The following is a 17,438-nucleotide window of genomic DNA, read 5'->3' on the forward strand; positions in this document are numbered from 1 at the left end:
TGTACTCAGCCCTGGAAAAATATCATGCGGTCAGATAACAACCATCAGTCTGCACTAAACTAGCAGATGAGTTCATGTGACGCATGTCAAAAACATACATACAGGACCAAGCATTTGCATTCAACAGAGAATGGTTTTGGTGGCCCTCTCAAATATAACAGCCATCCTGCTTGATCACATTTATCGATAGTGAAGCCTTTCCATCATGACTTGACTGATCTTGTGCAGGATGATGTCTCAAATACTACAGACGACCGATGAAGTAAAGCACATAAACTATTAAAACTATTTACTACCGCAGTCATTGGATCCTAATTTAACCCAGCACAGAAACTCTCGGACCTGCGCTAGAGCTACTGTTTTCCCTTAGCGCTAACCAAACACTATAATGACGGAGTTCTATAAAAGATCTCCCACCCTTCCATCAGACTTTCGTACTTTGAATAAGCTACACGGAGGCGTTTGGTGGCTCACCACCTTTTTAACACATGCCGTGTTGGCAGTTACCTGTAGCATGTAAAACACAAAAGTATAAAAGAGGTAAAAGAAGTAATGGCTCATTATGCAGTGGGTGAGTTTTGGTAACTGTGAGTTGTAAAGAGTTGGGGGGGGGGGGGGGCTGTGAAGATCATGGGGGTTAAGGCCCAGTCTGGGAAGGGGCACCCTTTCCCATGACCATACAACAATTCATACAACAGAGGCTTTGTTAAGGAGGCCCCACAGCCCTCCACGCCAGTCGCCTGTCTGTTTAGACACCACACTTCTAGCCCCCCAAACGCACTCGAGCAGAAGCAAAGACAATAATCTGTATCTACAACACCTTTGTTTAGACAAAACAGATCCTAAACTGGTTTGGTTTAGTTGCATCCCTCTCTAATGGCAAGCCAAGCTTCTTCCTATTAGAGATTCTTTTGACATTTCACAATTGACTCACAAAAGAGGGGGGAAAAAAAACTACTTCACTCTAATATTTAGATATCACAACGCATTCTTAAAATGGCTTGTGCTTGACATTCCTTTGACAGACACCTTCACAAGGCTTTACAATTTCAGTTTGTCTTCCTACTCCTTTTGCCTCACCTTCTCTGTTCCACAATTAACTGTTAGCATATACCCCTCCTGTGATGACACCTTCCTCAAGGAAGCTCAAGTGTGAACACCACAATTTGTCATTCTTATTTGGGATTCAGCTCTTGCCAATTGCTTTATTAGGCTGTACCTTTGTGTTTCCCCCTCTGCATAAATCCACGGCTGCTGCCGCCGCCGTCGGTTCAGCTCTGTGGAATTTCACATCCAGCAAATACAGAAGAATTTCCCCCAGACGGCACCGATAAAAAAACCCCCTCCACGACTGATCCAGAAAACTTTGCATTTGAGCTCAAGTCTCAAAAGCCAAAGAAAAAACCATTTTAAATACTGCAGAAACATTCCAATCTACTTGGGTTAACACTATTTAAAAATTTTAGAAACCATTCACAGGGAAATAAATGCAATTTAGATTTAAGCTTTTTTTACTTTGACCAAAAAAAAAAAAAAAATCCACTTGGACATTGCTTTATGTACACATTTACAGTTTCATGTACAGTTTACATGGTTCATTCTACAATGTGCTCTGGTCCCAGTGAGCGTAGTACAATTAGACTGTTGGACTCGACAGCTGTGGATGCCCAGTTCCATTACAACGGCAGCTGAGAAGGGATCCAGCTTTGCTACAGGATATTTACGGCTCAGTACAACACTGCATCTTACAGTTGTTCTTTTTAGCTATTAAATTCATAAATAACATGCATCTGTTCAATTAAATATATGCCTTTGGCAATATAGAAAGGAAATTCATAAGCAAAATGAAATTTACATTGACATCACAAACTGAAATACTATGTACAGGTAGGTACAACAGAGAAATAAATAAGACACAATTGCTCTGTAGTTTTAGGTCGATTAAATGCATTTAAAAAAAAAAAAAAAAAAAAAAAGTCTTCCAGGAATATCTTCCATAGCATTAGAGTACAAACAATGCATCAGACTTGTTTCACAAACAGGAATGACTTGTTTCCAAAAAAAAAAAAAAAAAAAAAAAAAAAAAGCACGGAGCAGTGTAAACACTTCCTGGCGCCTCTTTTCGTACTGGGCACCAAAGGAAAGAGCACCACTGTATTTAAAAGACTTATGGCTGCTTAACCTCAGAGCCCACTGTATCCTCCTCTCCACAATCTAGAGGTGCAATTCATAGTATGGAAGATATGAGGCAAATTCACACATTTTCCTATGGAAAACATTTGATTTTAGGATCGTAATCCATTGCAAGTCCTCCGTCAAAGCACTTCTGAATGCTTTGAATACGCCTTTGGGGAGTTCAACAACCGACATCTTTCCCTCTTTTCCCCCCCCCTCAAGGCAAAGCAGTGTTAGGAATGTGAAACAGCACCGTCTTTGCTTTGTATTCTAATTAAATAAACACCGTCTTTGAAAACTCCGATACAAATATATACTCTGTTCTTAAAAAGTTAACGCTAAAACCCATAAATGGTTGGACGTACTGCATGCGATTCTAAGTCAACCTCATTAAACACGTTTCACTTCTTAGTCCATCACACAGGTAAGAGCTGTGTGGGGCGTATCTTGGTTCTGAGGTCTTGGGAAGTTAAGTAGAGACAGTTGGCCTTTAGTGTTTCTCACTGGCACTCTCAGACATTTGGAGGTTTCTCGGTACTTTTGGGTGGGGTCAGGAGTCCCCCAACTGCTACGGGTGACAGTCTGTCCATGCTCTCCTGCTGTCTGTGATGAACATCACCCTGGAAAAGAATCAGTAACTCATTTCAAACACTGCTCTAAAAACCTCCAGCAAAAATAAACAGCAACTAGTAAACCCAACACAGTAATAGAAACCACTCGTGGGACTCATTTGTTAATGAGGACACTGCTTACCAGCATAGCAAGATAGTCCACATGTGTTTGAATGTTATGTCTATCTTCAGAGGCCACCTTTTTAAAGTCTTTTAGCTGTGGACACGTGCCTTCACTGAGCGTCCTCTTAAAGGGAGTCATCCAGCTCACACAGCTGGCTAGGCTGTCCCATGTTAGCCCTTCACAAACACAAACAGCATTTCAGTTAAGACTCATCAGGGACAACGGAGTCAATTAACAAACTACACTTGCTCAAATGATATTGATTAATGAGAATGGCTTAGAACAAAACAAAGTGCACTTCTTACCTGATACTTTATGAACTGTTTCAAAAGAGGTGAAATGACAAAATGCTGCAGCAGCCAATACACTGTACTGGTAATCCAGTGAATTAATGTCCAGTATACACAGATCCAGTAACTGCAAGAGAAAGGTAACATTTATTAATACAGATCTTCTAGAAACATGGAACTACACAACCATGAACACAGAGACACATGCACCACATCAAATCAGCATACAGCTAACACATAACTAGTCTTTGGCTCTTACCTGTGTCATCTGTATGTAGGATTCCTGAGAAAACTGAGGAACGAGGAAATTGGGACCGTCCCTCAGGGAGTTGACTTGAATGTAGAGTTTTAACCATGAGATGATTGTTTCAGGACAGAGGTCCCATTTCAGTGCCTTCAACATAATTAGCTCCATTTCCAGAATATCATCTTCATCACATGCTCCGTCTGTCACATAAGCAAACTCCTGTAGCTTTGGTGGATATATTTCCTTAAAAAAAAAAAAAAAAGCCACAGAGCAAATTATGCAAAAATTATACAAACAAGCACAAAAACACAGATAAACCATATATCTCAGATTACTGGAGTGTATCATGTAAATAAAATAAAAAATATATCAGGAGGTATAAAAGGTGGACTAGTGTGATTACCTCCATTTTGGATGCGATGAAGAGAGATGTTATGCCAATGAGCTGAAGCTGATTCTTGTCGATGTCCTCCTGAGTCAGCATGAAGCGATCAAAGTAGTCCTGAGCAAGGTAGAAGGTCTGGCGGTGAAGATTATACACCTCACTCACCTAAATGGAGACAAAAACAATGGTTTCAGAATCAACGGGTCTGAGTTTCAGTCTCACAACTGTTGATTTCATACACATTCTGAGCACATTAACATTTTAGTGGTAGTCAGAGTGAACCAAAAAGAAAAAAAAAAAAAACACACACCCCCCACACACTGTATTTGAATCCACTTAAGGCCATCAGAAGGAGCAAACAATAAACGGAGTAATATCCAGTTCTGTTTGGTTGTTTCAGATATGGTAAAATATTAATGCCAATTAATGCACATCTATGAAAAGTGAAAAGTACACGGTAGAATCACTAGATAAATTTACATGACTTTTCCAAAACGTCAGATGCTTGAAAATGAATTATAAAGAGTCCTTAACTTTAAGAATTTAGGATTCTAAAAGCAAAAAGGAACCTTTAAAACACAGCCTTGTTTGATCTGTCCTGCACACTCACCTCCATCAGCCAGTCCAGAAGAATAGCCCTCATCTTGGGCTGTAGCTTCGGGTGTTGCATGATATAGCCCTGATCATGAGTATACTTCAGTTCCTTATTCAGCATCTTAATCCACACATCATCAGCACTGGCCCAACTGTAAAGGACAAGCAGACCTTTGTGTTAGAGTGTGTAGTGAAAGATAAACACTGCCTAGGTAATACCCTAATTCCCCAGCAACTATTAAAAGAAGAAGTAGGAGCCATACATGACTTTAAAATGTGCTCTGTATCAACCTGTGGAATATAAACCAGTGCTGGAGGCAAAAAAAAAAAAAAAAAAAACACCCTTTGTGAATGGCTGTGTGCACCCAAGGGAAAGTGAAGATATCAAAGTCTTCCTTATGTTAACACTGAAGAAAGTTCTCGCAATTACATTCAAAATAAAAAAGTAATCAGTTTAAAGATATACATAGGCCAATTAAGACCAAAAAAGGAAAGGGGAAAAAAAACAAACAAACAAAAAAAAACTTTTGGGTCTCACACCTCACTTCCAACAACACAGACAGATAACTTTGGTACATCCCTATTGTAAAACGGCATCTCACCTGAGGCAAGGCAGAGGGGATGGCTTGATGAAGAGGTTCTTAAACCTGAAGCGCTTAAAACCAGAGATATTGCTAGTCTCTTCCAACTCTTTGTGAGGTGTTTCAACGAGGACACAAGGGCTAACATCACCCTCCTCCCATCGGTTCTGCAAGAGGAGAAAACATTCCAGTTACCACTAATTAGCAATAATTATGTTAGAGAAATGGTAAACAGGGGATTACCACGTTGCTAGGTTAAATGATTAACAACTACAGCTAACTATTTAAACTTAACTGAAGGCCCATTTCAGGAAACTGGTACGGTTAATGACAAATTAAGTTCAAATAACATGTACAACCAAGTTAAATTACTCTAACCATAAGGATGTTTATCCGAACAAAGAGCCTCTCAGACTGCCCGGGGGAGGTTTTATAAAGAAGAATATATATTAAGGAATTGGTGGGACCCCCACCCAAAGAGGGGATGCTGCCGCGACAGAGCGTAGCGATTAACCTACTAACACAATTACAACTTTCTGCCCGCCACTGAAGAAAAACAGAACAATGACGTGATGAACGCACATTCAGCTTAACTTGACCCATCAAATCTCCAGTCCCGTTTAAAACTTAACAGCTACCGGCATAACCTCAAACTTTCTGCATTTGTGTTAACTGTACCTACCTGAATTTCGTAGCTTTGTTTCTTGGCCGAAGATGGAATCGTTCTTTTGCATTGCTGAAACGAAAAAAGAACGCTAGCTTTAGCCTAAGATAACCTAATTAACAAACAAATTCAATAGATGCAAATAAGTCATGTCACACCTCTGATTTCCTTTTCCCTGTGACCTTGATGTTATGTTCTGATGTGTTTTCATCCCTTACTTGCAAGGTAGTGCGACCGCTGAAAGACAAAAGCACCAGGTGAGAGTTATTTTTCGAACGTAATTTAAAGATATTTCAAGCCAGTATTCGCTAACGTTGAACTGAAAACTCATTTACCTGTTGCGCCTTGACATTTTCTTGTGACAAACTTTGAATAAATTCTCTGAAAAATAAGATGGCTAAGTTAACGGAATAAACAGAATTAAGAAACATATGTATATGTTGTGTAATATAATGTCAATTTCATCGTTGCATGTAAAAGCTTATCAGGCGGTAAAAAAAGGTGAGAGCCAAGCACTAGTGGTAGCCATTTACAGTAACCCGTCCTCTTCGCTTTGTAAATACATATAAAAAACAAAAATACGTACAAAAACATAAAGGCAAAAACAAAAGGAGTGCCACTAGCTATGTGAGACTTTTTGTTACTAAGACAGCCGTATAAACCAGTTTTCTTAAAGAAAGAAGTCGACTCCGCGCCAATTTACATTAAGCGGGAGGACTTGTTCATCACCTAGCTAGCTAGCTATACAATCGTGTGCACTTAATCTAACTTCAGTGACATTGTTATGACTATAAAATAACAAATGTAATTTCACTTGTTAAACGAACCGCATTGCTTTTCAACAACTTGCGTGTTTGTACCTTTCATATTGTGAACATTATAAAGTACAACACCTTCATTGCTAACTTTGTTTCATTATGTGGTCTGGTCACTTTGCCACGTACCTGACTTAAATTTGCTGTCTACTTCATCTGGTTCAAGATATTTCATTGGTAAATAAGTGCTGAAAATTCCCGGATTTTACAAACAGAATCAATATATACTTTTCTATTTTCATCATATAGATACAACTAACTTGCACAAGAAAGGGTGAGGTGAGCTCCTGCTATCAAACATAAAGCTAGGTAGCGTAAATCCAGATGAAAGAAAACTATCTCACTCTAAGTTTGGTGTAATTCAGAATCGCCATTAACATATGTAGTTACCTGCGAAAATAATCAACAACCGCCTTCCACATAAATTCATACATATAAACCGCAATCTGTTTAACACTTACCCATCCGAACGAATGAATGAATGTATCAGCTGGCGCCGGCGCGAACCAATATATATATATGCGCACTGCTGCAGAGTGCGCATGTGTGTTCCCGGCAACTTTTTCTGTACTAAAAAACAAAAGATGCAGCATTATTTGCGGCTGCTAAACAAATTGTCGTTAACGATCAGTAAAGAGTCGAAAGTCCGAAATCATAACTTTTCTTTTCTTTCATAATGTTTGTCTTACGAGCTCTGAGTGACACATAGGATTCCGAGGAAAGGCGGGTTGTTCGTTGTTTTTTTAAAAAAATACCGCTTTCCTTATTTCCCGGTCAAGCGAATCCGACGTCCAATGACTAGTTAAGCAAAGTGCATATGATATTTTTAATGTAGACGACCTTCATTCGTTAAAATATGAGTATTTTCGGTTATCAGCAATCACTTCCTGACAACAGACCGTCCCATAGGAGGGGCGTTAAATCTTTACAGCCAATCAGAGACATTATAGAAGAAACAACGTGCTCTTACATGAGGAACGTAAACAAATCAAACCGTCAAACGGTGAGAATCAGGTGTTTAGCCTAAACATTTAGATAACTAGAATTTAAGCCCAACAAAACCATTCGACCGATTCAAGGATGTGTTCCACTATTGAACTGATTCAAAAAGCCTAATTCGCAGGGGTATATGAATGGAAACAAAGGGACATCAAATACCTCTTTGCGTGATTGAGGGCTAGTATGGACTGCTTCTTCTGCTTGCTAAGCCACTGCTATGATTAAATCATTGTAGGGCACTATAGACTGGATCATGTGTTGTTTCGCGTCTAGTTTACATATAACCCGTAGGTCGACTAACACGACCAACCGCCCCCCTTGTCAGTGTCCAGTCCTACGAGGTGCTAAATGCAGTGTGTAGCTCGATTCAAACTACATTCAATTTATTGGTGTTTTGCAACTTTATCATTAACATTTCGCGTGCATACATCATGTGTGTGGTCTGAATTATTCCGAATATGCTGATTTTTTTTTTTACTAAAACATTTATTGAAGACCGAGTGTACATACTGACAAGTAATCAAATACAACCGAAATTAACATCTTTTTCAGAAGCAAATTTTGCGTCCATACGAAACAATTGGCGAGCACATCTGCCATTTATCCAAACACACGTATGCAATCAGGAAAACAGACAAAATAAAATGATGTTAAAACCTTACACTTTTGGCAAAGTGCTGCATTATTTCAGTAAACTAAAATCAACTTAAAGTATAGTCTAACACTTGATGAGAAATGCCACAGAAATTCCTCTTCACCCAAAAACAAAAACATTTGCTACATTTGTGTAAGAAATTTGTCCAGAGCAAGTGGCTCACAGAAACAAGGCTACACCCCTATGCATAGTAATTAGCTTTTGTTTATGTTTGCATCCCTTTGGACAGAGTTCAAGTTCATTAATGCATTGTCATATTGTTAACCTTGGAAGGCACATGATCCTCAGTGAAATTCGAGGCAAGAAAAAAAGAACAAGAATCCCTGTTGTGAACATTACAATTTACGATCATAAACAGAAAAAGAAAGGGCTCTTCCAGCATTATTCATGGAAAATAAAGATATCCAACATTTCTTCTGTCCTCTTGAACTGTTTACTCTTATCAGAAAAGAAAAAAAAGCTTCATACTGATCTCTCTAAACAGGGGTGAGAAGATAATATATCATTTGAGACAGAAAATATCAGTACACACACATACTAACAAGGTTCATGTACTACACTGTGTATTTCTCTAACTACATTTAAACAATGACAACATAAATAATTACATTGCAAGAAGCACAGACTTGTGTGAATTGTTAAAGAGCTTAAGGTGAATACATATGTCCTTGAGTTATGTCTGTACTCCAGATGTACACCGCTGAGTTTATAGGTTTGCTGACTTCAGTCCTATCCATTCATTTAAAACAAATTACAACTTGGCAGTCAAAACAAACATATGACACCATGCTGGTTTAGACAGATCAAAGATCAGACCAAAGATCTACATGAAAAACAATAAAAAATAATAACTACTACAGAGTTAAAGTTTGATGCTACTTTTGGTTTAAATATTTAGTTCAGCACATATGACTGTTAAATGTAACAAAGCAATAAAAATACAAGAAGGCATAAAACACTATACACAATAAGAAATCAATGTAATGAAAAAGATATTAATGTTTGCTTTAAAGACTAACAGTTTCACTCCAATTTGAAGGTTTTAACAGTCTAGAGAGAGCTAGAGAGTTCATTTTCACAGTCCGCTGAAGAGCAAGCATTTCACTTTCATTTTCTAGGTGAGAAACACAGATTTTGTTTCAAATGTCCATGAATTACTAACATTTTCACAAGGCAATGTACACTTAAACAAATTTAGAGGTTTTCCAGTATGTACAAAGACAATACACAGTTGTCAAGTAATCTGCATTTTAGTTATAGAGTAAAGGTGAACGGTCATGACCCTGAGAAGTGTACTGCAGATTTACAACAAAATGAAAGAAAACAGCAAAACACTCATTTTTTTTTTTACCTGTTCTGACACTAGCACTACACAGCCATACAACAAACCACACACTAACATAAGCAAAAAATAAACTGCTGCTTACACACATACGTAGATAACATACTTTCATACGGTATACCGACTTCATACTGATATGTAATATATTCAATATTTTTTTCTTTTAAAAATATTTTGGAAGTTTTTTTTTTTTTAAATACATTTTACATGATTATAATCTACTATGAAAACAAGGCTTTTAGTGATAAACCCAGTATTTTACACTTCTCAAAAAAAAAAAAAAAAATGGGGAGACAGAGAGAGAGTGTGAAAGCACTGGTTTACAATGTCACAAGCAGGTTCACTCCCAACTAGAGAGGTGGCATTGTTGAATTACACCGTTGGAATATCTTATGGCTTTAAAGGAGCAGAACGCTGACACAGTTTTAACAAAATCTCTGTAAGATCTTTCATGTCACATTCCAGAGACAGAGAAGTGGCTTTTAACAGGAAGAGGGGGGGCATATGTGACAAAATACAGACACGCTAAAGCACATAATGACTTCACTTATGACAGGCACCATAGGGCCCTCGCTTTTATTCAGCCACACTCCCTAGGTGAGAAAGGAACCTGCTGTGGAGTAAAGTGACCTACGGCATTGATTCTCAAAGACTCTGTCTTATCATTGTGAAAGATATATTCCCAGCATCACAATGGCAATAGAGGAGAGGGAGTGGAAGGGAGTGAGTGAGTGAGCGAGTGAGAGAGAGAGAGGGCGATGGTGACGGCCTCAGTAGTTGTACTGCCTCTGACCTGGCTGGTGAACATAACCCCCTGTGGCTTTGGCCTGCCTGGCTCCCCCATCACGGAGCAGATTGAGGCGGCGAAGAGCGTTGCGTGACAGCTGTTGCCGTACCACGTTGCCGCGGATGCGCTGGGCTAGGCGACCGTGTTTGGCCTGTTCCAGGAGTCCGGCGCTTGCGGCGAGAGCAGCTGCATAGCAGCTAGTAGGATGGCTCGGCCGGCGCTGAACTTCCGTCCTGCGGAGGGAAAAAGCAGACGCTGCTTTACAACCCCGAATATATCAAAACAGTTTCCGCTGAAAAAAAATGAGCTGATTACATGTGCAGTACCTGTGGATGGAGGGCTCACTGGAGTTGTCCTTGGCTGAGCTCTGGCGAGGACTGTGCACAGCATACACAGACATGCTCGGATGTTCAATCAGCAGGTTCTCCAGAGGACTGGTCTCCAACAGCACGGGCGCTTGACCTCCGGCCGTGAAGCAGGGCGGCGGCGTGATGAACCAGCTCTCCTCCAGAGCGCACGCTGCCGCGTCCAAGCGCAGGAAGCCTCCGTCCTCGGGGTCGGTGTCTGCCGCCGAATCCAGGGAGGAGCAGGACGAACAGCGAACCGGGCAGTCAGGAGCAGACACGTCCTCAGAGCAGACGTCCAAAAGGCCATCTCCACAGGCACTTGAGCAGGCCTCAGCTGCAGGTTAAAAGTTACAGCACACGTCAGTTCTGAGGGTCAGAGCACTGCTCAATAAAACACAGGCCTGTCAGGAATCTCAAAATGTCTACTTTTACAGGAGCGACAACAATTCAGCCATCTTCATGAGACCAAAGTTATTAAGTGCGTGTGTGTGTGTGTGTTTTTTTTAACCAGCATGAGCTAAAAGGGAATTCGTTTTCCACTCAAGCCAATGATAAGTATTTTTAGACTTTGTGACTCCTGGCAGTTTGTCAACAATTTCATACACAAATGCTCTGGAGTCTATGACTATTTCAAGCTCCACAAAATGCACAATTAAAATCTCCCTATAGAGGGCACTGTGTCACAGTAATAATGAGGGTCAGGATATCTGAGGAGGTAAACAAACCCCTTACACTCCTATAGCCAAGTGACTGCACAGCCAATAACCCTGACCAAGTGTACAACAACAGACTGATATTGATAATCATTTTCTCAATGCACAACTGATCTCAATCATTTTTCGTCATTTTCACAACGCACAACTGATCTCTCTTGAGGCCGTTTTTAACACAGGGGAAAGATTTTAGGACTCTGAGTGTAATGCAATATCCATGCATATATTAACATTATGCCCTCGGTATGTATAAATACATGAGGAGAAAACTCAAGAATCTTGTGTAATTTGTTAACACAGACACCATGAGAGCTACTGTTGTGGTCTTGAAATAGTTACAGAGAAACTTCAATTATTCAGAACCTATAAACAAGCCATCTTGTTTCTCCACAGGAGGGCAATCTCTTGCTTGCTGACACCAAACACTTTGCGTGATATACTTGATTAGCTGGTGGGCAGAAGACCCTTAAACCTCTTACAGTTCTCATCACTGTCCCTGAGCAGCCAGTTAGCCTCTAATTATATAAACCTTTGTTTCTCAATCTGTTCTTCAGCAGCCTCCAGCCAAGTTTGTTCGGGTCTGGTACAAGCACACCCGATTCAACTAGTCAAGGGCTTACAAATTTTTTAATGTGTTTAGTTAGGTTTGCCATTGCTTGGTACTGGTGAAACAAAGAGGTACCAGGCCAGGGAGCTCTCAGGAAATGACTGAAAAAGATTTGCATAAATGTCATACAGGGGCGAAAAACAACTATTTCCATTATTTCTGAGTTCACATAAACACAAAAAAATAGTTCTTTGAGATGAATGTGCCAGAAGCTGTCAGGCTCCTTCCTCCTTCCTTCCTCCCTGAGTTGACTACTGGGCAGCAGACAGAAGTGTCGCCTGAGCAGAGAAAGTCCCTACACAAATATTGCCCTTCTCAAGTTAGGGCTAAGAATGCCAATGAGAAGTCACCCTTACACAGAGGGGTTTTTTTTTTATTTGTTTGTTTGCTTGTTGGTTGATTGGTTTTTGTTTGTTTGTTTAACATGTCAACAGAATCCCTGCATATAAACTTAAAAATGTTTGTGGCACCATATTCCCCAACTTCTCTAACTGAGTTACCCTGATTCCCATGTAACCAAAGTATTCACACATGCTCAGACACTTCCAGACACTTATTATATGCTGCTTGTCTGTTCCAAGTCTGTCTTTGGCAGACAGGAGAAATCCAACATGGTATTAATAAGGGCAACGGTTTTCTGCCAAGGTGTACCGTAGCACTCTGAAATTTAAAATATATATCTAAGAGGTCAAAGACTAGCATTCCAGCATGACCACTGCATGTGCTGACAAGTTCATTCCGGAACACTAATCAACCATATAAATTTAAACAGTGTAATCTGGGTTCTTTTTAAACATGACTGTGTCCTTCAGAGGACAAATGACAACCAGGAGACACATTTATAAAGCACATTACTATGTGACAACATACAAACCAAAAAGGGTAGTCTCCATAAAATGTGGCATCAGTGTTAAGACCTACATAAGATGTGTAACGGATCCAGTGAGGGCTGCTCACCTAAATAATCAACCAGGATCCACTCGTCATCATCCTCCTTCTCGTTGAAGCCCGCGTCTGCTGGACTTCCACTGACCTCCTCCACAGCGTCTCCAAACAGGATGCTGGTGAACCTCTGGAACATGGTTGGGTCCTTCCAAGAGGTGATGGGCAAGTAAGTCCTGCTGGCAGTGGATGAGGGCAGTGCTCTTTGGTCATCAGCTGCTGGAGCTGCTCAGAAAAGTCTTCACAAAGGTGCTGAAGTGCATGAGTTTCTCTCTCTCATCTGAGGAATCTCTGATGAAATTCAGTCATACCTCTCACCAATTGTGCAACAAAAAAAAATCCCTGAAATGAAATGAATGGGGAGAAAAGGGAACCATTTTAGCCACCTCATAGCTTTATGAGAAAAGACAGAATACCCTGATCATTAATGCTAATTGCTAATGCTATTAAATGGCTCTCTCATAAGAAGAAACAGATATTGCCTCCATAAATACACACACTTGCACAATACACACATTGAGGATTTATGGGAGGACAATAAAAAGCATAAAGCCTACAAGCTATTTATGGAGCACTCTTTGCTCACAACAGCCTACCATGGATTTGACATGGCAGAAACAACTTTCAGGGAAAACTGAACAAACGACACAGAGTCCTCTACTTAATAAAACTGATTCACGTGCAAAGATATAAGACAGATTTTTCATGTATTAGGAATAATCTTTTCAATATGACATGCACACTGATCTTTACATCGATATCTCCGAGCCTCAGTTCAGTGCTCTGACTCATTGAGTGTTGGTTGGTGTTGTTTTTTCAGTTTCACACAAAGGGAGAGAACAAATGTGAAATACAGGCATTGTGGTCTTTTTCCCAAACCATCTGTATCTTTATCTGATATGCCCCTAAACCACAATATCTTACACCCGCTTGCCAGCAGTCACAGCAAACAGTGCTATTCTCTAAGGGATCATGGGGTCATTTGTATAGAGTGCTGAAGCCCCGAGGAGGATTAACAACAACAATGAGGACTAGCATTACTCGCTCTGGTCTTCCGTATTCTACCGACACTGGTCCGAATGAAAAGCAACAAGATTACTTTTTAACATGTTGATACAATGTAGATTTGATTCTACAAAAATGCAGCACAGACTACACAGAGCGATGATGATGCTAACCATTTGTTTTCTCGAGGGATCCCGACTTATTATATCTTCCTGACGCTCAAAACAATACCACGTACATCAAACATTGTCATTACCGCAAGATGTCACTTTCCAAACTACTTGGAGTACAGGCTTTCTCATTCACACCTAACTCAAATGCAAATGCAAGGCCTGTGTATACGGGTACTGTGTTAAATGAGATCTATTGTTCCTTTTCGATTACATAACCGGCATATTCTTGTGAAATCTTTAGGCTACATCACACCGGAGACACAGTCATACATCTTTTTCGATGTATAATTCTTAGTTAATGATACGTTTATATGCGCACCGTAATCCTGTTACACATCTGTATTTTGAAACATTGTACTTCGGTATAGGACCAACAAAACCACAAATATTTAAGCCTCGTAACACCGTTTGGAGGATGGACTGCTGATCTGTACTGGGAGGGTTCAGGGGGGTTCAACAGTAACCCTACACCGACTGGGCGGACCTCGGCTTCTAACGATCAACTGCTGCATAACAAAGCTGGACCGTAAAATCTTCAAGTAGAATATCAGATTTGTTCAATATTACACCAGAATGCCGTGTTGTAAATGGTTTTATCATTATAAACCAAGCAGCAAAGATAGTAGGCTAACGCTTAAAAAAGCTAGCCTTGCACTTTTGTGACAAAAAGTTTCGTTTTCCCTCAGTGTGCATTCGTGTAATTTCCCCCCCAAAGTTTCTTATTACGATGCAAAATTAAAGTTAGTGGTACATTTTCAAACACTCATGCAGTAGCCAACCGAACGTTTTGTCCGTACTTAAATACATAACAAAGCTTTTAACTCACCTGCGGCCGAAAACAAGTGTAAACAAGAAAAAGGGTGATCGTGTAAAGAGAACGTTAAGACTTCGAGGTAGAATTTTTAATCATATAAAAATAGGTTTATATATATTTCTTCCCAGAAGAAAATATAAATTTTGGACCCTTTTTTCGGAGCTTTCTAGGTCGTTCTTTTTCACAGCTTCTCCGAGGTCTCAACTGCGCCCTTTGTTATTGTTGTGGAACATTAACAGCTGATCAGTAGTGACGTAGCAATGTACAGCCTATGGGAGGGTCGTACTGAACCTCACACAGCCAATGAAACGCAGCCACTGACTGTGACAGACTGTCACCAACGCACGTGATCTCATCCTGAGCAAGACAAGACTGGGCAAATAACCTGGAGTTTGGGAGTGTCAATGACTGCCGTTACGAAGTAACAAAAGACGGTTTTACATCATTGGCGATGTGTCTAACTTAATGATTAGATAAATTGGTCTGAGTCTGAGGGAGAAAATGGATTGAATAGAAACGCAAGCAAAAGTACTGTTGAGGTCATGTGCTTGAATTACACTTAAGATTTAGATGATTTGGCAAAGTATTGTCTTCTGCTGCTAAAATTCATAATGGTAAAGTGGTAAAGAACATGCATTTTTTTTGAGATAATCTTATACTTCTGCATATTCTCAAATGTTGTCCTTTGTGGCCATGTACACATATGGCTAACACTAGCACAGTGTTTTGTGTGAGTGTGTGTGTGTGTGTGGGGGGGGGGTATAGTTATATAAATATTGTAAGATTGTAATATAATTATTGTAATAATTATAACTGTTATCATCCACATCGAACACAGAACTGAATACCTTGAATGAACCCATGGTAGGAAGGCCCTACATTTTCACTGAAAAAAAGAACCACACACACAAAAGAAAGAAAAGGATGGAAGATCTCAGTTCAGTATGTAGGTCACCAGTTTGGAACCAAAAAGCCCTCCCCCAAAGACAGATGGGTGCATTGGTTGAACTGTCTTCCAAAAAGGGTCAGATCCAAGATAATATCCCTATAGGCCGAGGAAGGAACACCACCTTGAACAAAGGGCATTTGCAATGCTGTTACTGCTAATCTTAAAATTTAAAGTAGTTTTGCACATCAGACCATAGTTTTATAGTCCACTACAGGACTGCATTACATGAATTTTGTCATCTTCAGTATGCACTATAAATTGTCCATTGAATGAATGTCCATTATACTGTATTGCATATATTGTTTTGCATCGCTTGCCTATATAGAGGTAACAAAATTAATCAAAAGAATGACACAAAGTAAAAGATTAAAAAAAAAAGAGAAAGGACAAAAGACAAGAGAGGGTAGAGAAACATTTTGCTTCCTGTGCTGTTGTGCTGTTTCCTGTCTGTGACAGATTTGGCTGTTGGATGAGGATTTTAAAAATCCAGTCTTGAAGGTAGTGGACATCCACCGACACCGCTGAAGTCGCCAGCTCCACCGTGTCAGGCCATGGTAAAGTCAGTGTTTGTGTCATCAGAGGGATGCACTCATCCTGCAAGGCAAATATTTTCCCACTGCCCACTCTCCATTTGAAAGATGATGTAACTGCGAGTCAGAACTCTTCTGACTCCTCTGTTTACATACCAAAATAAAAGGGTCATGCCGGACTCAGTTGGTGTTAGAACATAACACGATAACATTATAACATTATCAACTCAGCTCTTTAAACACCTTTTACCAAAACAGTGTCAAATCACCCTGCTTGTTGTGTTCTGTCTCATTACACTTGCACTTTTATCAAGGTGAAACACGGTATCAAACAGGTAGATAAGTGGATGTTTTGAAACTCGGAGGTGTATGCAGGGACATTATCAGTAACTGATTATAAGAGACTATGGTTCCTCTGTTTTTGGAAACATTTGAAGTCTAGTAAATAATATTGATGCAACTACGCAGGGCATGTGAGAGTAAAGTGAGGGAGAGACAAATAAAACCAATACAAAAAAAAAAAAAAAACCTCAAACCAGACCATTGTCATTTTATTTATTCCATAAAAGTATGTATGTTTCATATGATGTGTCAAAATGAAATAATTCCTTTGTCCATACTTAGCTATTTTAATTCTGTTCAGTCTATGATATAAACTAAAAACACTATGTACTATACAGTGTGACTCAGCAAGTCCACTGAGAAATCTTACGTAATGTTGTTAATGTTTAGGGCATGTTTCAAGCACTCCTTGTCCAGTGACAATGAAAATGGTAGAATGACCTTTGCTCCTTTGGTTCGATTGCAGTCGCACTCAAACTTGGACAATAACAACGCTGCTGAATGCCTTGTCAGGCAGTTTGTCACTGTTTCTAAACAGTTCACTTAGTTCCTCTCCCCTGGAAGGCATGACAGAATATATTTTCATTATGAACATATACAAAACTCAACTTATCTGATTCTAATAATGAGAAGACATAATGTTTAGCCTCAGCAATCACCATTTGTGGTCACCAAAGAATTTCAAGAGTCAAGTGTTTATAGCTAGTGCAACAGGAGAGGATGCAGAGTGAGGAGATGAAAAGAGAG

At 39.8% G+C, this 17,438-nt stretch overlaps 2 protein-coding genes across 2 annotated transcripts; both read right to left on the reverse strand.

Moving 5' to 3' along the window:
- Positions 1 to 2,687: 2,687 nt before the first annotated feature.
- ccne2 (cyclin E2) lies at positions 2,688 to 6,023 on the reverse strand. Its single transcript, XM_030783146.1, has 10 exons — positions 6,007 to 6,023; positions 5,830 to 5,908; positions 5,690 to 5,743; positions 5,029 to 5,174; positions 4,443 to 4,578; positions 3,851 to 3,997; positions 3,460 to 3,690; positions 3,216 to 3,327; positions 2,929 to 3,086; positions 2,688 to 2,795 (listed from the first exon to the last, which is right to left on the reverse strand). The coding sequence occupies exons 1-10, from the start codon at positions 6,021 to 6,023 to the stop codon at positions 2,688 to 2,690; spliced, it is 1,188 nt and encodes a 395-aa protein (XP_030639006.1).
- Positions 6,024 to 7,950: 1,927 nt separating this feature from the next.
- On the reverse strand, positions 7,951 to 15,056 carry tp53inp1 (tumor protein p53 inducible nuclear protein 1). The gene is made up of 4 exons (XM_030781063.1): positions 14,883 to 15,056; positions 12,894 to 13,220; positions 10,596 to 10,950; positions 7,951 to 10,502 (listed from the first exon to the last, which is right to left on the reverse strand). The coding sequence occupies exons 2-4, from the start codon at positions 13,015 to 13,017 to the stop codon at positions 10,253 to 10,255; spliced, it is 729 nt and encodes a 242-aa protein (XP_030636923.1). The 5' UTR covers positions 13,018 to 13,220; positions 14,883 to 15,056; the 3' UTR covers positions 7,951 to 10,252.
- Positions 15,057 to 17,438: the final 2,382 nt, after the last annotated feature.

This window comes from Chanos chanos, chromosome 8 (assembly GCF_902362185.1).
Source record: "Chanos chanos chromosome 8, fChaCha1.1, whole genome shotgun sequence".
NCBI classification, from domain to species: Eukaryota; Metazoa; Chordata; class Actinopteri; order Gonorynchiformes; family Chanidae; genus Chanos; species Chanos chanos.